At 35.3% G+C, this 23,185-nt stretch overlaps 1 protein-coding gene across 1 annotated transcript; it reads left to right on the top strand.

Moving 5' to 3' along the window:
- Nucleotides 1-5,921: 5,921 nt before the first annotated feature.
- LOC106059933 (uncharacterized) lies at nucleotides 5,922-15,840 on the top strand. The gene is made up of 6 exons (XM_056008633.1): nucleotides 5,922-6,223; nucleotides 9,548-9,697; nucleotides 10,874-10,988; nucleotides 12,405-12,550; nucleotides 14,148-14,236; nucleotides 15,766-15,840. The coding sequence occupies exons 1-6, from the start codon at nucleotides 6,221-6,223 to the stop codon at nucleotides 15,800-15,802; spliced, it is 540 nt and encodes a 179-aa protein (XP_055864608.1). The 5' UTR covers nucleotides 5,922-6,220; the 3' UTR covers nucleotides 15,803-15,840.
- The last annotated feature ends 7,345 nt before the right edge of the window (nucleotides 15,841-23,185 follow it).

Consider the following 23,185-nt stretch of genomic DNA (forward strand, 5'->3'; position numbering starts at 1 on the left):
GTTTCACATGTTTCGGATGTTCCTTCTGAGTTGAAGATAGTTTTCTTCCTACTTCAAGCCTCCCGCAGGACGATGGGGTGGAGGAAGGCGGGCAGGGTTTGAACCCGGGATCATCGATAAATCCGAACGACTGTCCAGCGCGCAAGCCGCTTTACCATGGAGCTGAATCAGCTTTGCATTAAAACTGATTCCAAGTTCTAGACGTCTTAAAATTTGACTTCAAATTCCACAATCAAGGCATTCAAAAAGTTTCACCTTTCATCAAAGGAAAATCTCAAAACGTTTTCCACTTGCTAGCCTGGAGAAATGGGATAGCTTTCTTTGAAAGTTTAAATATGCGCATACATTTCATGTGCGATTCCTCCGATGAAAGAAAAATAGTCTTGAGTTTTCCAATTTTCATTAGAAGTATTAGTAACCAAAACCAAGTGGCAGTCAATGTCCTTCAAGAAACATAACAATTTCTTCATTAAGATCCTATATTCTTCTCAATACATTGTCCATGCTAAGCCAGCGGACATTACTGTGGTACGAAACATCGGAATGTTATGTTTCCAAGCCTATTTAATGCTCCGAACAGCCTGTGGTTTATACCCATAGCTATGATAAGTTTGACCATTAGCAATTACAATACTAGAGAGTGTAAAATAGTCAATGCAGTTTTGTGCAAACTTTCCTGTTTAGAGTTTATGATTGAGATGTTTGTTAATTTTTTTAATTAAAAAAAAACAACAGTTTTTCTTAGTTAAAACACGGGCTCCATCAGTTGCTATACTGTTCCAAGCCAAGCCAAGACTTTCAACACAGTTCTTCAAAGCATTGAATAAATAGAGGCCTGGGTTTGAATCTGTGACTTGATTTATTAAAATATTGCAAATAAGGATAAGCTTTGTTTAGTGAAGGTTTTCAGAATGACATGTAGAGACAATGTTTCTTTCGCCTCTTCATCATAAGTGATAAGAATCAGACATTTCAATAATTTATTTATATATATATATATATATATATAAATATATATATATATATATATATATATATATATATATATATATATATATATATATATATATATATATATATATATATATATTTAAAATTATTTATTTTTAATATATTTGCATTCTTTATATGTAAAATCTGTGAGCTCACCCGATTTCTGTAGATATAAAACATAAAACAGTTGTTTTTTTTTGGGCCGCATGTGGCTAGTAATTTGCCCACCCCTGGTCTAGATCTATTACAAATTTAATGCATGACTAAAGTATTCTATACAACTACTATTAATAGAAGCTTAGTTTAAAAAAAAAAAGTTTTTTTTTATATTTTCCAATTATCTATCCGTCTATCGCACATGCTCATGGAAATTTATATGTGATATAATTGAAGGTTAAATAAGTATTCCAGTCACACGATTGAGAATATTTATATGCATGAAGAACAGATTTGATTGCTCAGCATTTTACTTAGACATCCTTATGTAGCTGTTAAACGTGATACACAAACTGACGTTATCCCATAATCCACATTGACAATTGGTTTTTGACAGCTAAATTGAAAATGCTTCTAATACACAAAGAAGGGCGCAAAGATATTAATGGAATAGGAAATGTAGTTCTTAAAAAAGGGGAATCATCTGGTATGTGTAAGGTGGACTGGGAGATAACTCTATGCACGCGTTCTGACTTTCAACAAGGCCCACTGGGTCTTTAGACAGAGAAACATACAATATACATGTTATTTCCCCTGATAAAACATTGGGACATACGCATGAATTTAAAAAGTTACTAACTAAATCTGTACTATAAAGTAGAATGTAAGGCGTATGTATGAATGTATGTATGTGTGTATGTATGTATGTATATATGTATGTATGTATGTATGTATGTATGTATGTCCCGCATAGAAATCAAACCCGTTAACCTTTTCACCAGTGGTGATAAAACTTGGCAGAATTGTTCCTTGGGTGCTAACTGAAACCTCAACGTATTTATAGTAGCCCTAAAACAAACAAAAGACAATCAAAAAAAAGTTGCCCAACTCTATGAAATGAATGTCCGCAGAGCGTAGCAGATGGATTCCAAAGGACCGAAAGCACATAAGCAGTCTTCATTGACTTAAAACAGGCATATGCTAAAGTATGGCGGCCTGGTTTGCTTCATAAGATAAGAGCCGTGGGGGTGCGCGGACGGATATATTACTGGATCAGAGACTTCCTACAAGAGCGTACTATAAGAACAAGGATGTACATGCTCCGGTCACTGAGGAGTAGTCCGATCTCAGATAGACTACAGCCTACCTGTGCAAATTTATGGCTCTAGGACTGCTCTTCAACAACTTGATAAAATACAGTCCCAAGCACTAAGATTTGTCTGTGGAACCTTTAGGACAAGCCCAGTAAATGCGGCTGAAATAATGGCTAATGTAGGTCCACTAAACCTTTGGAGTGAAAGGTCAGTACTGACCTACTTTGAGTGGTATAAAAGGCTGGAAGAATACTTCCCTGCTAGCTAGCCCCTCTAAGGCCTCTAGTACGGACATCGAATCCTTGAATAGGACTATGTCGTTACGTTTCTTCGGCATTGCCCATTCTTCAAAAAAAAGATCAATTAAGCCCTAAGGATTTCATGAATCAATCTAAACATGCTCGTTGATCAATGACTTAAACTCTGCTAAGTCATTGGTTTTCCTGGCTGATTCAGGCAACCCATTTCATTCTCTAATGGCACTGGGGAAGAAAGAGCTCTTGTATGAATTTGTTCTAGCGTATGGAATAAGATAAACGAATCAAATGACAGAATTGTCAGTACATAAGATGAAAGGAAGTAAAATCTAAATAAAATGTCACCATGACATTCAACATCTCCTGTGCTGCGTGTACCTTGACCCAGCAACTTAACACTAGAGTCGCTGTCGTCTGCCTGGTGATAATCTTCTCATTAGTAAATCAATGATAAACATGTAAAGCAGGGGTTCTCAACCTGTGGGTCGCGACCCCCTTGCCCTAACCCTAAGACCATCGAAAATATAGATTACTAGACATATGTTACCCGCGACCCGCGGGTCTTTATTTGCGCATTACTGTCGATATAGTCACAATTAAACGAAATAATAATGTAATAAGTAAAGCGAATGTGTCAATGTAAAAATAGTGTGAATGAAGCTATCAAATCAAAATAGCTAATAGGCTTAAATCCATTTTTTTTTTTCAAATTGAAACATTTGCTTTTAGGCCTACATATATTTGATTAAAATTTGAGATGAATATAGACTAAATTTTGTATGTTCATGTGTATAAAGTATAAAGTAGATCTTGAGGTAGACATAGATCTAAATCTAAACTAATCTAGAGTTAAAAATTAGCTTTTATAGAGTTCATTCTGTGCTGCGCATGTGTGAACTTTTTTTCATGAATGAATATAGGCCTATCTCAACACGGCTACGCAGTGAAAGTACGCAGCTTTAGTGAACAGCGAACAAATGTATTAAAAATGCTTTAGAAAAACAAATTTGAATGTTAATTTGATTAAAATATGAAATGAATGGACAATAATTAGTATGTTTATGTGTTAAAGCATAAAACTATCTTTGCGAAAAGAAGTTTTATCATCTTAGAGTTCAATAAGAGTTTTAGACCTAGGCCTAGGAATAGACTCAGTAGAGGGATGTGTTAATGTGTAACCATTTCGTAATGTGTAATGAAAGAATGTTCGCCAGGAAATCTGTAGTTACAGATATCAGGAACTAATTTATGTAAAAAATGCTTTTGAATAATCTAGTGGATTGGATTTAGATGTATATTAAACGTAGCTAATGATCCTTTCACGTTATTTCTCTTTCGCTACGAAAATAAAATTAGTTTTGCGAAAATGGGTTTACCCGAAGTCGATACATTCTTATCTATTAAAAACAAAAAGAGCGATAGCTTTGTTGAATGAATGGGATTATAAAGTGAACAATTAAACGAAATAATTTTTAGTACGCGATTCATGAATGAATATAGATCTAGGCCTATCTCAACTCGGCTTCGCAGCTTTCGTAAACGAATGTAGCTTTAGAAAACCAAATTTGAATGTTTATTTGATCAAAATATGAAATGAATGGACTTCAATTAATATGTTTATGTGTTAAAGTATAAAACTGTCTGTGCGAAGAGAAGTTTTATCATCTTAGTGTTGAATTAGAGTTTTAGCCATTTTTTTTTTCAAATTAAAACATTTGCTTGTAGGCCTACATATATTTGATTAAAATTTGAGATGAATAGACTAAATTTTGTATGTTCATGTGTATAAAGTATAAAGTAGATCTTGAGGTAGACGTAGATCTAAATCTACACTAATCTAGAGTTCTGTGCTGCGCATGCGTGAACTTTTTTTCATGAATGAATATAGGCCTATCTCAACACGGCTACGCAGCTTTAGCGAACAGTAAACGAATGTATTAAAAATGCTTTAGAAAAACAAATTTGAATGTTAATTTGATTAAAATATCAAATGAATGGACAATAATTAGTATGTTTATGTGTTAAAGCATAAAACTATCTTTGCGAAAAGAAGTTTTATCATCTTAGAGTTCAGTAAGAGTTTTAGACCTAGGCCTAGGAATAGACTCAGACCTCAGAAGATAGATGTGTTAATGAACTTAATGTGTAACCATTTGGTAATGTCTAATGAAAGAATGTTCGCCAGGAAATCTGTAGATATCAGGAACTAATTTATGTAAAAAATGCTTTTGAATAATCTAGTGGATTGGATTTATATGTAGGCACTATGTTAAACTTAGCTAATGATCCTTTCACGTTATTTCTCTTTCGCTACGAAAATAAAATTAGGTTTGCGAAAATGGGTTTACCCGAAGTCGATACATTCTTATCTATTAAAAACGAAAAGAGCGATAGCTTTGTTAAATGAATGGGATTATAAAGTGAACAATTAAACGAAATTATATTTAGTACGCGATTCATGAATGAATATAGATCTAGGCCTATCTCAACTCGGCTTCGCAGCTTTCATAGGTGAATGTAGCTTTAGAAAACCAAATTTGAATGTTTATTTGATCAAAATATGAAATGAATGGACTTTAATTAATATGTTTATGTGTTAAAGTATAAAACTATCTGTGCGAAGAGAAGTTTTATCATCTTAGAGTTGAATTAGAGTTGTAGATCTAGGGATGGGATTATAAAGTAAACAATTAAACGAATTAATATTTAGTACGCGATTCATTACGGGGTATACCCATTACGGAATTGTCTAATGAAAGAATGTTCGTCAGGAAATCTGTAATCACAGATATAAGGAACTAATTAATGTAAAAAATGCTTTTAAAACACAAAATTGAAGGTTAATTTTATTATATAATGAAATCAATGGATCTTTTTTTTGTCTTTTCATGTGTCAAAGTAAAAAACTATCTGCGCAAAGTGTATTTCTTAAAATTAGATCTAGGTCTAAATCCTTTCTATCTTTTCTCATGTCAACATTGTAGACATGGCCTAGATCCATAAAATACTATAGCTGTAATAGAGTCGGACAACTTTTTTTTTTTGAGGGTCTTAAGTTTGTTTTAGGGCTACAATACATACACTACGGTCTAAGTTGGTACCCAAGGAACATTCCTGCCTAGTTTTATCAAGATTGGTCAAGCGGTTTTGATGTCTATAAGTAACATACATCCATACATACATACATACACCACACATTCTACTTTATAATATAGATTATTGTCTATTCTTCTACTGCCGTATGTGTGTGGGGGGGGCGGGGTCGCGGCAGATAGGCGGATTGTAAAAAGGGGTCGCCGAGCATAAAAGGTTGAGAACCGCTTCATTGTAAAGGTTCTTATCCTAAGGAACAGCCCGATCGTGGGATTGCACAATTTACATTTTAACATCAAGAGACAGCTTGACACATTCTTCCTACTTTGACTTCAACTGATGGGTGCGACTGACTTGATCCCAAGGTGTTTTATCTGGCGTCTATAGTTTTTATAATAATAATAATCTGAGCTTTTTAATCTGCTATTTAAATCTTATTTGTCTTGTCATAAAGTATGGAAAGACAAAAATAACTAGTATAGTAAAATTAATACATTTAAAGGCTATTTGACAAACGCAGTTAATGTTTTAGATTCAAACTAGAAGGAAACTTTTAAAGATTTGCTCCTAACAGGCCTGATCGGAGCAGGAGATTACATCTAATTGTTTTATGGTCTCATTGGAGCAATGGTCAGTGACGATTTTATACTACGGTGATAAGACAAAATAGATAGACATGTAGATAACAGATAAAATAACAGTGACATAGATAGATAGATAGATAGATAGATAGATAGATAGATAGATAGATAGATAGATAGATAGATAGATAGATAGATAGATAGATAGATAGAGATAGACAGACAGATTGATAGAGATATAATTATGTAGATTGTTTCTTTATTTTGTTACTGTTCTTCTAGTCGTTTCATCAAAATATCCGATTGAAACAGGGGCGGACTGGCTATATGGGCTAACGAGCAAATGCCCGGTGGGCCGGTACCAAATGGGCCGGTCTGGTCGCGACCAAAGAAAAACAAATTTCAATGCATACAACTTTAAAAAAATAAGTGACAGCAGCAAGACACAAAGGCCCGAACACGAATTAATTTTGTTTGAAATTCAACAAGAATATCAAGAAAACTACACTATACACTGTACGTATTGATAGAAAAACGTTAGACTGTACTTTCTGCTATGCACGAGCGGCATGGACTGCTTTGATGTCTTCGAGGCTGTGTTTGGCCTAATCCTTTTGCTGGTCAGCATGAACCTTTGATTGCGCTCCCATTTTTTTGCGCCTTCCCTCCCCGTATTCTGATGTCTCCATTGAAAGTTAACCAAAAAGAGGGATGATAGAGGTTACGTTAGAAAACATTGATATAATGCAGCAAAAAAAAGATAGGCGCTACAATTAGCTCTTTAACAATACTTAATAGAAATTAACTTGAACACATACACACAGCCGCGAAATTGCAAACCGCGCAACTTTTTCACAGCTCAATATGGGTATAAAGTTCTACTTTCTGCGATTTGAAAAGAAATAAGAAGTTTCTTTTTGTTTATTTTTAAAAACATAGATCTAAAAATACTACACTTATGGCTTTAAACAAATTATTTGATTAAAAAATAAATCTAGATCTAAATAAATTTTTATACTATTATAATTAATGGCAAACTTATGCTTAGTATGAAGTCATTAATGATGAAAATTATTACAATAATTTCAATAATTTATATAGCGCTGTCACATCCGATATTTAATTAAAGGAGATTTAATTTATATTTTAAATAATGGGTCATGGTATATTCATATATATACAATTCGCATTTTTGAGAATGTACTAGGAGGAAGCAAGAGCTTTTCACATTAAGTAAGTACCTCTTCAACCGTTCTGCTTTCTCTTATCTTTTAATGGAATGGGTTGCCTGAGTCAGCCAGGAACAAATGATTTAGCATATTTTAAGTCACAGATCAACAAGCACGACTAGATTGACACATGAAATGCGTAGGGCGTAACTACCTTTTTTTTTAAGAAACGTTCGTAATCTATAAGTAATACCAAAAAGCTTCAAACTTATTAGTCTGCTAATGTATTGTTTATAGTTTCCAGAATACATAGGCTACATGTATAAATAGAATACATTATGTAATCCTACGAATGCATTCATCCAGTTTTCGATGCGTTATCAAACTTTAAATTTTTTGTAGAGAATTAGTCTTACACCTATAATTTAACACATGGGCGTAGTCGGGAGGGGAGGGGTTCAAACTATCACTTGCCTCAGACCTCGTTGTCTTAAGCAAATTACAGTCACCAAATTTCATGAGCGTAGCCAAAAGGGGTTTTGTGGTTATCCTCTCCTTTCCGATACAAAAACTAAAGCATTTTACCATTTTCTACCAGTCGCTGAACTCCAGTGAATAGCAAATTTTGCGGAAGAGTAGCAGGCTAATTGCACTGTATATACCTCAGAATATGCATTTTTTAAAGCTTAAAATAACGGAAATTATTCTTGGTACCGGGGCTTCGCCCCGGACCCCATTGGGGCTGCTCACAGCGCTCCCCCGGACTCCCTACCTGTCCCTTGGCAGTGTGTACTGTCTTTCCACTAATTATAGGAAGAGAGTATTTTAGTGTAGAAAAAACTTTTGAAAGAATGAAAGATCAGAAAGTAATGAAGATTAATTACACGCCGAAAATTAAGACATGCCATTTGTGGGCCGGTTTATATGGTAATGCCCGGGCCGATTTTGATACCCAATCCGCCCCTGAGTTGAAATATAACTTTATCCGCATAACAGCGGTATCAAATATCGAAGTCCTTTATAACACAACTTCACTACTAAAATGCGTCCGCATCACAGCGAGTAACAGTAAACTTCAATAACATGTATCCAGCTCTAAGTACAGAAAACCACTTTTTAAAAATATGCGTACAGTGTCTCAAGTTCCAGAGACTACTCTATTCAACTCAAAGTTACTTCTGTTCTCGACAAACCAAAAAATACTACTGACTGAAAGTCAATTTAGTCATTCTTACTTCCTCTTTTTAAATCGGAGGTTTCTCTTGTCATTCACCCTCATGACCCAAGGCGAACAGAGAACAGGAAATGTCAACCGAGACTGTGACAGATTCTCAATATAGGAACTAGAAAGATTGTGAGTGTGCCAATTAAACATCCCAAAATATATTATCTACCTAAGGAGCTAACTCTAACTGAGGTGGCTAATTTTCATGTTTAAAAATATGAACCATTATATCAAATATTAGAGCAGTTCCGCCGGAAGTCAATATCTGAGCCAGGAGTTGGTCAGGTTGTCAGAGGCTATTTGAGACGCATGCCATTAGGAAGCATTTTATAGGTAGTGGAGTGCTTGCATCCATTACCACTTCCGGCAATGACAACCTACCGGAACCAACACTAACAGGAGAAGGGGCAAAGACGAGCAACTGGCGCCTTAACCAGTAAGCTTAGGGCAGGAGGGGCTCGTTAGCCATAGCTGGCTACCCACCTAGGAGAAGGAAAACTCTGAATTCAAACCTCTGTTGCCTTGCAGCTATACCCAATCATGAGAAAGGCTTCGGGAGTCAACCCTGAGGAAAAATCAGGAGCTGGCGACCCTTAGGCAGTTTGCAGCACCCAGTGCTACACTCTGGCAGAACCTGCGACGCCTCTGACCCCAAACTGTATCGGCACTGCCGTTCCTTTGAATACATCAGCTGCGGGTCGTTCCGACCACAGCTAATGCCCAGGCATTCATCTCATTTCCATGAGATGATCTATAGTCGCTTCTGAAGGGCCATAGAGAACAATTATTATAATTATGTCATATGTACTGGGAATTTTTGTTTGTTTTTTTAACTTTACTCATGTGATGCTGAATATTGTCGATCGAACGACTTGGTTTCAATAGTCCTGAAACAATATTTGTCAAACTCTCTGCCGTTGGGCGATGATCATCGATAATAGATTCTTTTATCAATGGGCTTTTTGTTTTCTCTCTATAGACCTGTCTTCCAATTGTTCTTGTCTGGACTTGCTGTATGTCCTTGGCTGTGACTAGAGCTTACTACGTCTTCCGTGTAACAGACACTGCAAGAGCCACGTACCTAAATCTGATGAATGAGGAGAGGAAGAAGCTCCGACTTGAACCCTTGGTGAGCAAGAATACTCACGTAGTTGTTGAGGTCAAAGGTTGAATGAATGTGTACCGATGGTCTATGACGTTATCTTCAACTGTTTTACAGATACCATGGTCAAGTCGATATCTATAAAATAAATTGCCATCTAATTATTAATTAGTCAATAAATGACTCAATCAATATATCTATCTCTTTCCATACATTCATCATTCGTCCAACCATCTATCTATCTATCTATCTATCTATCTATCTATCTATCTATCTAGCTATCTATCTATCTATCTATCTATCGATCTATCTATCTATCTATCTATCGATCTATCTGTCGATCTATCTATCTATCTATCTATCTATCTATCTATCTATCTATCTATCTATCTATCTATCTATCTATCTATCTATCTATCTATCGATATATCGATCTATAAGCTACTTTAACACATGACACACGCTCATTCGACCAATAATACACGACTTTCATATATATATATATGTACATACACACACACACATATATATATATATATATATATATATATATATATATATATATATACATATATCAAAGAAAGAAAAAAGAAAGGGCTTACATAGAATGCTACTAAAATTACTGTCTCCGTTTTTTTTTTTTTAAAGCTTAAGGAAAATCGAAAAATGAGTTTAAAAAATCGGAGAAAATACAGAAAAAATACAAAACATAAAAATACTTTTTAGATAATAAATATTATATTAAATGTAGGGAGGAAAGCGTTAGATCGCTGTCAAATCTCTCAATATTACAAGTCTTATCTCTCTTATCTCCCTATTTCTAAATAAAACTAAATTAATTAATTATTATTTATAGATGAACTTTTTGATTTTCTTTGGACTGATTCCTGTGTTATCATCAACAATCAATAATTGTGCAAAATTTCAATTCGATCCACGGGAAGGGGAAGTTTGAGAAAAAACAAAAGTGTAAAAAATTCTAACCAGACAGACAGAGTGAGTTCATTGGAGCTTTGTTACAAAACAAATTATTTGGCCTAAAAATAAAAAGGGGGGGGGGGAAATTGAAATAAAAATGTTCTTTTAAAAAAAATGGCAGCACATGTTTTGTCTGAGCTCCATGACTTGTATCAATGAGACCTGCAGGACTATATCTCTTACAATTTCGTCAACTAATATTTACATTTTATTTCACTGTTTTAGTCTTGGAGCACTTTTTACATGGACAGGGCCAATACTTATGACAGCATGTGCGATAACCACGTAGGGTACTCACCACCAGCAGATAAATATGGTCAAATTTTGTTCAGGTCTAAAAGTAAGCCAGTTACTGTCACTGTCACTGTCCTTGAGACTTTCTCTTCTTAATGATTTTTCTCTGGGACTAGCACTGACGTACCTCTGCCACACCAGGAAGCAATTAGTTTCCTAAAGAAAAAAAGTTGAAGAATTTAGACCAGAGAAAACTTATTTGTGAACAATAAAACATACCCTGAAACTGAAAACTATTAAATAATGACATGGTGACAAAATGTTCTCAAAATATATATGACATAATCTAGCTAGTCACCATGGCTACATCCGTTGAATTATTCTTCAATATGTTACAGCCATAGACATATATAAATATAGACTGGCCGAAGGAAGTAACTTCATGTAACTTGAAAACATGTACATCTATTGTATTCGGATTTCCGAAGTATGAAACATTGCATGATCTTCATTCTTAGAGATTAAAAAAACACTAGTGAAAATAATGTAATACTTATATAGGTTATGGCAGAAATAGATATGAATACTTAACTTTTATACTGCTCATAAATGCTGTATAATAAAGTATACAAAATTGCAAGTCACAAATTTTCGTTTCATAAAACTCTTTAATCGGCCAGTCTATATTTATTTATGTCTATGGTTACAGCACACTCTTGTTAGAAAATTGAAAATGCCCAAATTTACTTTCTTAAAGATTCGACCATGCCATGTCAAAAGGCGATGATTCTTTGAACATTTACAAACATAGTCTTAGTCTTTGTTACTTCCAGTGGATTGTCGAACAGTCTATAGGTTTTCAGGTATTTCAGAAAGTAGGCCCTATTTATTGATGAGTTTAGTAAATTAATGTTCAGAAACAAGTTGCGCATTGTCTTGTAAGCCTAGATCTAAAGGCATTACACTTTACTGTAGAATATTATAAAGTCTAGTAGATTTATTAATTCGCTTAACCAGGATTTTTTCTCAGGAGGGGGTGATTTGTCGGGGTTTAAAGTGCTCAATGTAACTTTCAATGTTTGATAAGAGCTAAATATACACGTAATACATTTGTACAAATAATGTATTGTCTTAGAAAAAAAAAGATTGTTTATGGATTTTTCTTTTGTTAATCTTAAGACTCAAATTAATATACCTGTAGGTAGTAAACATAGAAATCATCGTAAATACATTAATAGTGGGACACATGAGCTAATAGTTCACGATGTGGATTCCTAGAGATTAGGATTATATGCACACACAAAAAATGTTATACCTTAAAAATGTTAGCTCAAAATTGGTCAACAATTGTTGTCGGCCTGTGGTGCGAATATGTACAAAGATCTCCATCTGTACTTTTCACGTGTTTGATGACTTCAGTAAGTCTCGTTATATTTTGGGTAGGTCTCAATAGTAAAATTTGTGCTTGCTCTCTTGGCCAGGCGAAGGCTGGATGGAAGGCTTTCATCTCTCTCTTCAACAGCTAAATACAGCACCTATAATGGTGAGCTGGCAAAGGCGGCTGTAGAACATTGGCTCACTGAAAAAAACTATTTGGACCCCCCTTTCTACCGTTGCACCATCAGAACCACTTCCAGATACACTCATCGTTGTGGTCACTACGCCCAGGTAAAATATTTTAACCATTAGGCTAATCAAATCTTTAATATTGCTGGTTGAGAAAGTCTTTACTGTCAATTGTAGCCCGTCCAAAGACTCTAATGAACATTCAGCAAAAATGTTGCGTTTCAGAGGACTAGATTTGGGTTAGATAGATCAGTGCTTCTCAAACTTGGGTATGCGTATCACAGAGTATATATTTTTTGTTGTTTAGACTATTAAACTATATATTTAAAATCACAATATAAAACAAGAAAACTATATAAAAACTTTTTTTTTTTCCAAAAAAAAAAAGGAAAACTTATGTAAAGGTATGAACGGCACAATTACTGTATAAAAATTAACAAATTTCCTGCATTTTGATCTGCAGAAATGCATTCTCTCGGCACTTTTTTAAACTAGAAAGAAAAATTGCTGATCAAATCAAAATCAAAGTTAAATAATGAAAGAGCACTTAAAGAGGGCCCGTTTTTGTCATGCAAGAAACGTTAACTAAACGATTTATGACAGCCATGTGAGCAATAAACAATTCTAGTTGTCAAGAATCTATATATCAGCTCTTGTATATCAGCTCTTGTATATAGGCTCTTGTATATCAGCTCTTGTATATCAGCTCTTGTATATCAGCTCTTGATGGCAAGATGTCTGTGATGATTCGCGCTGCTGTTTGTCGAATAGTAATAATGATACGTCATACAGTGACGATGAAGTAATGAGCGCAACAATGACTAATTTTACAAATTAGGACCTCCGAACACAATAGTGTACTTAAAATAGATATTTAATTATTGATATAAATATATATATATATATATATATATATATATATATATATATATATCTATATATATATATATATATATATATATATATATATATATATATATATATATATATAAGTATCCAGCTGTTAACCATCAACATCGGATATAATTAAAATAATAACGTGATGTTTATATGTGTTGGTTGGTTTATAATGTAGATAGTACAATGTAATGAATACAAAACATATAAGAAATAAATAATAGTAGAAATGTTCTGAATTATATGATTATAAGGCTAAAATAACATAGTTACATATGAATTGATACTTGGTACAAATAGTAAGTCACACTGGACAGTCCCTCTCTTTCTTGTCTTAGCACACCAGGAGCCCACGTCACAGTTCGTTTAGTCTTGATGTGATATGTACTAGTATTGTAGATAAAAATTACTCCGTGTTAATCTACCGTCTCTGGTCGTCACCGCGTGTCCTTAAGAAAAGTACTGATACTATTCTTGTATCTAACTCAACACATGTCGTATTCTACATGACCACATCGACTCCTACAACATCGGGCTGGTCCAGCACCTGGCCGTGTAGATTATTTTGCTTGCTATAGGTGAGCACCACGCTTGTCAGAGTTTAAGTGAAATGATAACCAATATTGTAACATGTGTATGGTAGAACCGTGATTAAAAAAAAAAAAAGATTTTATTATAATTTCCAAAATAAAGAGGCTTCCTAAAGCGTGTTTGCGTTCCTTTACAGAGTGTAGAAATCAATGCTCGAAAAAAAATGATTAAGACGGAAGCCCACAAATCGTTTCAAATGTCTTTGTTTCAGATTTTGAATAGAGAAGCAAGTCAAGTTGGCTGCGGAGAAATGCAATGCAAAAAAAACATTAGAGTTGTTGTTTGTGGATTCGACAAACAGTAAAGTAGAATTCAGACTATTTTTTTAAAGGATAAAATACTAATATAAATGTGAGGATATTTTTTAGAGCGACCATTGGCTGCTTGCCACTGAAACAATTTCGCTTCAGAAAATACATTATTAATAAACGTTAAGTTCCACTTTCAGACCTTGTGCTCTATAGGGCATATGTTAAGGTCATGTTTGTATGACCGACGGTCAACGAAGGGGGTGTCATGTGACCAGCACAAAGACCAACAACATTTACTAACCCCCAACTAAAGTCAGGTACCCATTAGAGGTGTCTGGACTAAGGGGCGCCCTAAAATTCAAAATCCAAGTATTCACTCAGATTCGAACACAGGACCCCAGGTTCGGAAGCCAATCCGCCACCGCGACCCCTCATAAAATACTTCTTGACAGATGAACTTAAAACATGGAAGCAAGCGTAGTAGAGTTTGAAATCTCAGGTAAGTTATTGACATAAAGTCACCTGATAGAGAGACAAATTTCTCAGGTTTCTCCTGGGATGGAAAAATTCGTCTCTTGACATGCCACATTTGAAAGTAGTTTCTTCAAATTTGTAATTGAATGCCCCTCCTCAGCTATCTACACCAGATGAATCATTCTTTGAAGAACATTGTCGGTCAGTGTCAATATTTTCTGAAACCTCCCCCCCCCCTCCACCAACTGCTTCAATAAGTGTCGGACATCTACACATTATACATTTCCTACATCTACACATTATACATCTCCTACATCTACACATTATACATCTCCTACATCTACACATTATACATCTCTTACATCTACACATTAAAAATCTCCTACATCTACACATTATACATCTCCTACATCTACACATTATACATCTCTTACATCTACACATAATACATCTCCTACATCTACACATTATACGTCTCCTACATCTACACATTATACATCTCCTACATCTACACATTAAAAATCTCCTACATCTACACATTATACATCTCCTACATCTACACATTATACATCTGTTACATCTACACATTATACATCTCCTACATCTACACATTATACGTCTCCTACATCTACACATTATACATCTCCTACATCTACACATTATAAATCTCCTACATCTACACATTATACATCTCCTACATCTACACATTATACATGTCCTACATCTACACATTATACATCTCCTACATCTACACATTAAAAATCTCCTACATCTACACATTATACATCTCCTACATCTACACATTATACATCTCCTACATCTACACATTATACATCTCCTACATCTACACATTATACATCTCCTACATCTACACATTATACATCTCCTACATCTACACATTATACATCTCCTACATCTACACATTATACATCTCCTACATCTACACATTATACATCTCCCTGATAATCTATTATCTTTCTTGTTCGTTCTTCGCACCCGATGACAAGAAGGTGTTTTAGTCTAAATTGTAGTCTTGACTTTGTTTAACATAGTTACATTCTTCTATCTATCATTCACTAACCATCTCTAACTTTTTTTCTACAGATTGAGTCAAACTGAGAGCAAGAAGCCAGGGTCTTAAAGTCACTGTAAGAAAAATAAAGATACAGTTTCACATTGGCTGCAAAAATGATCATTTAGTTGTTTTTTCAGGATAGGTTGTAATTTGTTATTTGACTAGCAACTTCGTCCCCGTCTAACTAGGAGTCGCACCTTCTTATAACATGTAAAATACTTTGGCAGTAGCTGGAAAGTTGCTGAGGATGTAATCCTTGACCAATGTCCGTGCTGAGAACGTGCAGCCCTATGCTCAGTACGCAAGGCTTGGATCTAAGTCTAAATATGGAATTCTAATTTTAATAGTTAAAAAAAAACAAATTAAAAAAAAAAAAATCTTTACCATCAGTGAGGTGAAGGAGGAAATAACTGGTCAGATGGTCAAAGACTGGTCAAGCAGACAAGACAGATCCAAGAAAACTTACGATAGTGAAGTTAAAACAAAACAAGGTTACAAAGATGGTTTGTGTGGAAACACAAACTCAAAATCGGCCTTTGAAGTGGTCCACCCTGGCAGGTAAAAAAGCAGGTTTCAATATTTTCTGAAAGAATATCAGAATGAAATTCTATCAAAGCAAATGTCAGAGAAGAATGGGAAAAGAAGGTTGACCGATCTTGTGCCGTGCCCCAACGGTCAAGCAAAGATTTGGTGAAAATGAGTGTATAGTGCCTGGGTCTATTGCAGTTCACGCGATAGTATGAAAAATTACTTATTAATTGTTATTTTAAATTATGTTTCAATTAAATGTATATTTAATAGATTTATTCTCTTTAAACATAAAAGTAAACATTATTTTGTAAATTTAGTTGTTAGTATGACAGAACCTACCTAACTTTGCAATATATTTGTAAAAAAAATATTCTTCTGACAAAAAATCTAAAACCGTTTGCATAAATGTGTTTAAAATATGGTGGAGGATTATCTATACTGCCTTCCCTCCCCCGAGAAAGAATTCTGCTTAAACTAAACTAATTTTTTAAAAATCTACTGCACTTTATAACGTTCCAATGGCAGGTCTTTAAATCTAGACTGAGAAGATAATGTGCAAAACTATCATGAACATTGAATTCTAGATTCATGAATCAATAATGCCTTATATTCAGACATTTTCAAATGCGATAATCCTTTCCAAAAAAAGCTACAGTCTTTTCAAAACCGATTTTGGATCTTGATGTAGATCTACTTCACTAGCCAAATTTAGATTGGGGAAATGTCTTTTCTTTAAAAAAAATTATAACGGTCAAATAAGAGTTTACCCAGTGTGGCCATCTTGCTATGCCTGCAGTTATATCACCCTCTGGCAGGCGACGAGAATCAGGGATGTTAAGGGCCTTGTAGGTATCTGTGAGGTCAGTTGTCATACTTCCCTCAGCAGGGGATATTGTTATTGTTCTTCTCAACCAACTCTACAACTACTTAGTCTCAGGTAGCACGAAGACTATTTCATTGAAACGTCGACACTAAAATAGCGGGATATTCCTTTTACCTGTTATCATCAACATAAACAATGGAATCTCTCTTAATCTCCAAACCGTTTGTGATTGGCGAAAGTGATCAGGTGACCATTTTACTTCAATAGCATGGCGATGCTTGATACAAAGATAAGCAAAAAAAAAAATATTTTTTTTTTATAATTTTTTTTATAAGTTGAAGAATTAGAAATTTAAAACAACATTTCTTAATAATGTAAGATTTATTTTCCTTTTCTATATTAAACAAAATTATTTTATTAATTTGTGAATTTTTTATTTTTTTTTAAAATTTTAATTTTGTTAAGGACAATGAATGATTGTGCAATGTTTTAACTTGATCCGAGAATGGGAAGTGGGAGAAATAACGTGTACAAGATTTGTACCAGAAAGACAGAGTGAGTTGATATATGCTTTATAAAATACAGAATTCTCTTTTCAGCACTCATACACGGACACGCGTTATCAGCACATTATGATGCAGCTACGAGCCGAGTTGCTATCCGGCCCAAAAATACCTCTGCCCAACAATACCTCTGCCAAGAAATATCTCTGCCCAAAAATACCTCTGCCCAACAATACCTCTGCCCAACAATACCTCTGCCAAGAAATATCTCTGCCCAAAAATACCTCTGCCCAACAATACCTCTGCCCAACAATACCTCTGCCCAACAATACCTCTGCCCAATAATACCTCTGCCCAACAATACCTCTGCCAAGCAATACCTCTGCCCACCAATACATCTGCCCACGGTACATAATGGGGGTTCCGTTGACCTGTTTTTGGCGAATCGGCCGTGACAAACATGTCGACAAGACGTTTAACCCCAGGGAGAAAAACTATTTGGCAACACAAGTTTTAACGAGTCAAAAAACATCAGTTATCGTGCAATATTATAAATTACAGACGCTCCTTTTAAAGGGAAGGTAATTTGGTCACGTCTGCGGCGATACTTGAGATTCTCTCTGTCTATGTTTTGAACACTTGGTGCGTAAAGTCTGGGGATTTCTATTTTTATTCAGCTGTGTTTTTTTAGTGCCCATTCTTTTTTTCTCGTTTTCTTCAAGTCAGACGGAGCCACCCCCCAAAAAGTTCAAGGATTTTAGATCGACGTAGTAATTTTGTTGATTTTTTTTACTGGAAGAGCTCTTGTGCAGGATGAAGGATGTGCCGATGATTGAATTCTTTGTTCTGCTCCTTACAAAATAATAGACAGATTACATCACATGCCACATCACAGACCACATCATAGATTACATCACAGACTACTCACAGACTATATATCACAGACCACATCACAGACCATATATCATAGACCATATCACAGACCACATCAGAGATCATATATCACAGACCGCATCACAGACCACATCATAGATTATATCACAGACCACTCACAGATTATTTATCACAGACCACATCAATAACCATATATCACAGACCACATCACAGACCACATCATAGATTACATCACAGACCACATCATAGATTACATCACAGACCACATCACAGACCATATATCACAGACCACATCACAGATCATAACACATATCATATCACAAACCATATATCACAGATGACATCAAAGACCATATATCACAGACGACATAAAGGCAATATTACAAGCACACACAAGCGCACACTGACACAGACTTGACGACGTCACACAATAGATTTGAAAATATTTCTAACACATAATCACTTATAGCTAATACATTTGAAGGAATCTGTAAAAGAGATTCATAAACAAATATACCAACAATTATCTTCTACATCAAGAGAGGATAGAGCTCAATTGTCCTTATCGGTAACCTTCACACTAAATGTTAATCATCGGTATATGGAAAATCAGTGCGTGTTTCTGATGTAACCATGAGAAAAGGAGGGCAGGTAGTTAGGCGAGTCTGACGTCATTAAAGATTATAAGTACTGGTATGACACTTCTGAAGGAAAAATATAAGAGAGACAACTTTAGGCAGAAGGAAGTGTCATTTTAGTGGCTTACGTCTAGACTTGATAACTAGTATTCGTACATGTATTTATATATTATATATGTCTATCTCAACGTTAGTATCTGTGTATATTTATATATATAAATCTATACTATGATTGTGTTTTTTTAAATCAAAAGTATGTTCCAGTTTATTTGATGTAAAACATTACCAAGTTAATACCCTACGTATGTTTCATTGTATTCGTTGATTGTACCTACAAACCAGCGACCGAGTATCAACAGACAGTAATCTTACCTTTCTTTACACTTAGTGTTTTAAAATGCCGAATAAGTTGTTCAATCAATAAAATAGAGAGAGAGAGAGAGAGAGAAAAAGAAGACAAACCAATATGAAGAAATATATGGGAAAGGGGGTAAAAACAGTAGGTCGTTATGCTAACCACATCTACCCTGTAGGTCAGTGGTGTTTAAACTATGGTCCGCTGACACACAGGTATCCGCTAGACAACCGTAAGGGGGGGGGGGTCTACAGAAAGATAAATACTGTATACAATCATTTCTTCACTAAAAGCCATTTTATACGATCTGATAATTGTTATAATAATCAACTCGCCCCAAACTACCGTTGAATAACACGAAGTGTTCTATGACGACCTACATCAAACATTTGAAGACACTATCCACTCCAATTTTCCCGACTGGCTATTGAACGCTTTTTCGTAGTGACAATCTCAGACCCCAATGACACATGAATCCAATGCAGGATCAGCTTCTTGAAACATACACAAACGAGGAACTTAAACCAAAGTTTGATAAAGAAAACCACGGTTTTTTTTTTGGTTACAGAAACAGATTCCTATTTTATAACCTGCATTATGATTCATTATACAGAAGTTGCTGACTACTTTCCCATCTACCTATTTGGTACAAGGTGGATTGATTGCCGATATGAATCTCACCACAAATAAAATAAATCGAACAGCACGTTTTGAGCGTATAAAGGGATGGCCGGGCCGAAAACTTTAAAAAACCTCTACTATAAATCGCATAGTCTAAAAAAGGTTCATTACCTTACTTCGAGCTTGTATTGGTATCTCTTGTTCACAGATTTACTGATAAATTGACCACTTTGAATATGACTTGCTCAATCTCTGGTTTCGTTTTTTTTTTAAAGCTCAAGATGTATGAAGATAACCTTTTAGATAAATGCAAGTCCAGGAAGAGACGGAGAGATGTCTATGATTGAGGATGACATTTCTGAGTTAGATATCAGTCATCTCGAAATAAAGTCATTCCAAGCCTGACCTACTTTATCTAACTGTGTCATTGTCATGTAATGGCTACCAGAAACCCCAGAAAGCGACCATACACGCTGATTTCCTTGCTTTTTTGTTGATAGCGGTATCATAGCAACCATCGCGAGCATTTTGTCTTTGAGAGTAATGTCAGATTCGGCACGTTATTTTGGGTAGTTGTTAACCTTGAGTTTTATCGGCGCTGTTGCCACTTAGATGTAGGGCTTGGGGAAATTACCCAGATTCTAGGTTATTCCAAACAGCCACGCATAAGCTCGCTACCTTTGGTGTTTTCTATGTATTTGTTTCATACTGACAAATATACGTCTGGGAGAATATAGTGAGAAAAAAAAAACACGCATTCTTTAAAAATATGTGTAACTTTTTGTGCTTAGCACTACTAGGACGGAATTTATTATAATCAACCCCAAACGTTAAAACTATCTTATCTTCTTATCTTATCTTATATAATACAGACGTTACTTGAAAAAGAAGATGATTACGTCCTACGCGTCATGCATTTAGTCATGCATATTAACCAATGACTAAAATTCTGCCAAGTCACTGGTTTTCCTGGCTAGCTCAGGCAACCCATTCCATGCTCTAAGGAGTATTTGTACAAATTTGTCCTAGCATATGGGACTAGGAATATGCCCTTATCTTTGTGTCTTTCAGAGTATTTTATTAAATTTAGTTTTTGTATTTGAAGATTATGGTTCAGTGTTTTATGTATAATTTCTACTTTACTTTTGAGTCTTCTATCCTAAAGGTTTTCTAAATTTAGTGATTTAACTAAAGGTGTTACTCTAGTCAAATTTAGCTTTAAACGAATAAAAACACAATTTACTTTATTTTTTTAAATAGAAATATAGAAATATATGCTAAATAATTATTTGCTATGATTTTAAAAAGCTACAATGTACACCTTAAGAAATACAAATTTAAAAATAAAATGCAATCAGCTGGGCACATTCAGGTGTAGCCAAGAATAGTTTTAAAAAAGAATCAAGAGTTTGAAAAAAAAATCTTTATATCATCGCAAGACACCCAGATTAAGAACAAAAATCCAGATTAAGACAAAAAATACCCAGCTCAGGTCGAACTGTGTTTATATACTCGAAGATATATAGTGGAGATTAGAACTACACCGTCTACAGTGTTACCATCCCAGAGATAACCTTTGAACTAAATGCGCTTTACGATCGAAAACCACGAACACACCGACACACGACGTAGAAAGGCATCCACACACGCAACTAGACGTGCACACATACACTTACACGATACAATCTTTTTTTTTTAGAATTTCAAAGATGTTCCAAATTTGAGTTTAAAGTTTGAAGTGTGTTGAGGGTGAGCTGTCTTGGTCTCAGACACAGAATTCAAATTGTTCCAACGATGTTATCAAGCTTTTATTGACATCCTTTTATTTCTTTCTTTTGAAAATATTCGTGAGCTGGGAAGAGCAGGAGACGGCTCTTAGGTTTAGCCAGCTGATAAGATGCATAGAAAATGATGAGTCTGGGTGTACTGTGTTGCTTCCTTTGAATGAAGACTCCTTGTTGTTTAATACCATGAGATTCAAACAAAATATTTGGTCAAGCTACATGTGCATAATCTTACATGAAAAATTCGGTAAGATATTTCCTAAACAACATAATTCAGGATACTGTGTAGAAGTGAGACAGAGAGGATCGAGTATAGAAACTGATTGGAATAAATTGGCTAGACTGTCTTTTGATCTGCCACTTTGGATACTTCTGAAAAGAGGCTAATCGGAAGCTTTCGTTGCTGGATGTATCAATGAGCCTGAGTGACGAGGTTTAAAAAATGTCAAGGTATTCCGTGATTTCGGCCACGCATCGAATGGAGGCAACTCAACACTGTGTCAAAGTAAAAGACATCAAGTTTATTGCAGGTGGGTAAAGATGTAAGAGGATCCCATTAAACATAAATGTTGGTCTTGGTTATCAGGTCTTCTAGTCTACAGGGTTCACAGACACCACCTCTGTCTTCACCTTCCTACAGGACTCCCCATATTACAGCTAATACAGGGTCACAGTCCTTGCCTCTCTCTTTATTCCAGTGGTCTCAAGACAGGCAGTCAAAAATGGTTAGCAGGAATACTTTCCACGCGCCAAAAATCAAGCCTTTCCCAGTTTCCCAGACAACTTCCTGACCAACCAACCCACACAGAGAACCTACGCTGCTTCTCACCTGCTGGCCTGTCCACTGACGATGACCCCCTTCTACAACTCAAGGCGGACCGAACTAAGCTCTAGTTCTGTTTCTCCCCTTCCTGGACTCCAGTGTCTCTCTCCAGCCTTAAGCAGTGCGCTGGTGCATCCTTAGAAACGTCGGCAAAGGAGCAGAATTTTACATTATTATACTTTTTATAATACCTAACTCCTCCCAGAATGACCTCTGGCCAAAGACCAGTGAGTGCAGAGGGTATAGGTCAGTGATATTTAACCTTGATCGGTTTGGGAGTTATTTACATTTCCTAGTTTGAAACCACGGACGGATTCAACGTAGAAAAAAATTCAGTTGTGTGTGTGTGTGTGTGTTTCCTAGGTGAAGAAGAAAGGGAGAAGTTGTTAATGTTGTAGAATGATGCAAGATAAGCGGCTCTTTCATAATCTATGCTTAGAACGGCAGACGACTCCAGGAAGCCAGATTGTGAGGACG

The sequence above is a fragment of the Biomphalaria glabrata genome, chromosome 13, assembly GCF_947242115.1.
Source record: "Biomphalaria glabrata chromosome 13, xgBioGlab47.1, whole genome shotgun sequence".
In the NCBI taxonomy this organism is placed as follows: Eukaryota; Metazoa; Mollusca; class Gastropoda; family Planorbidae; genus Biomphalaria; species Biomphalaria glabrata.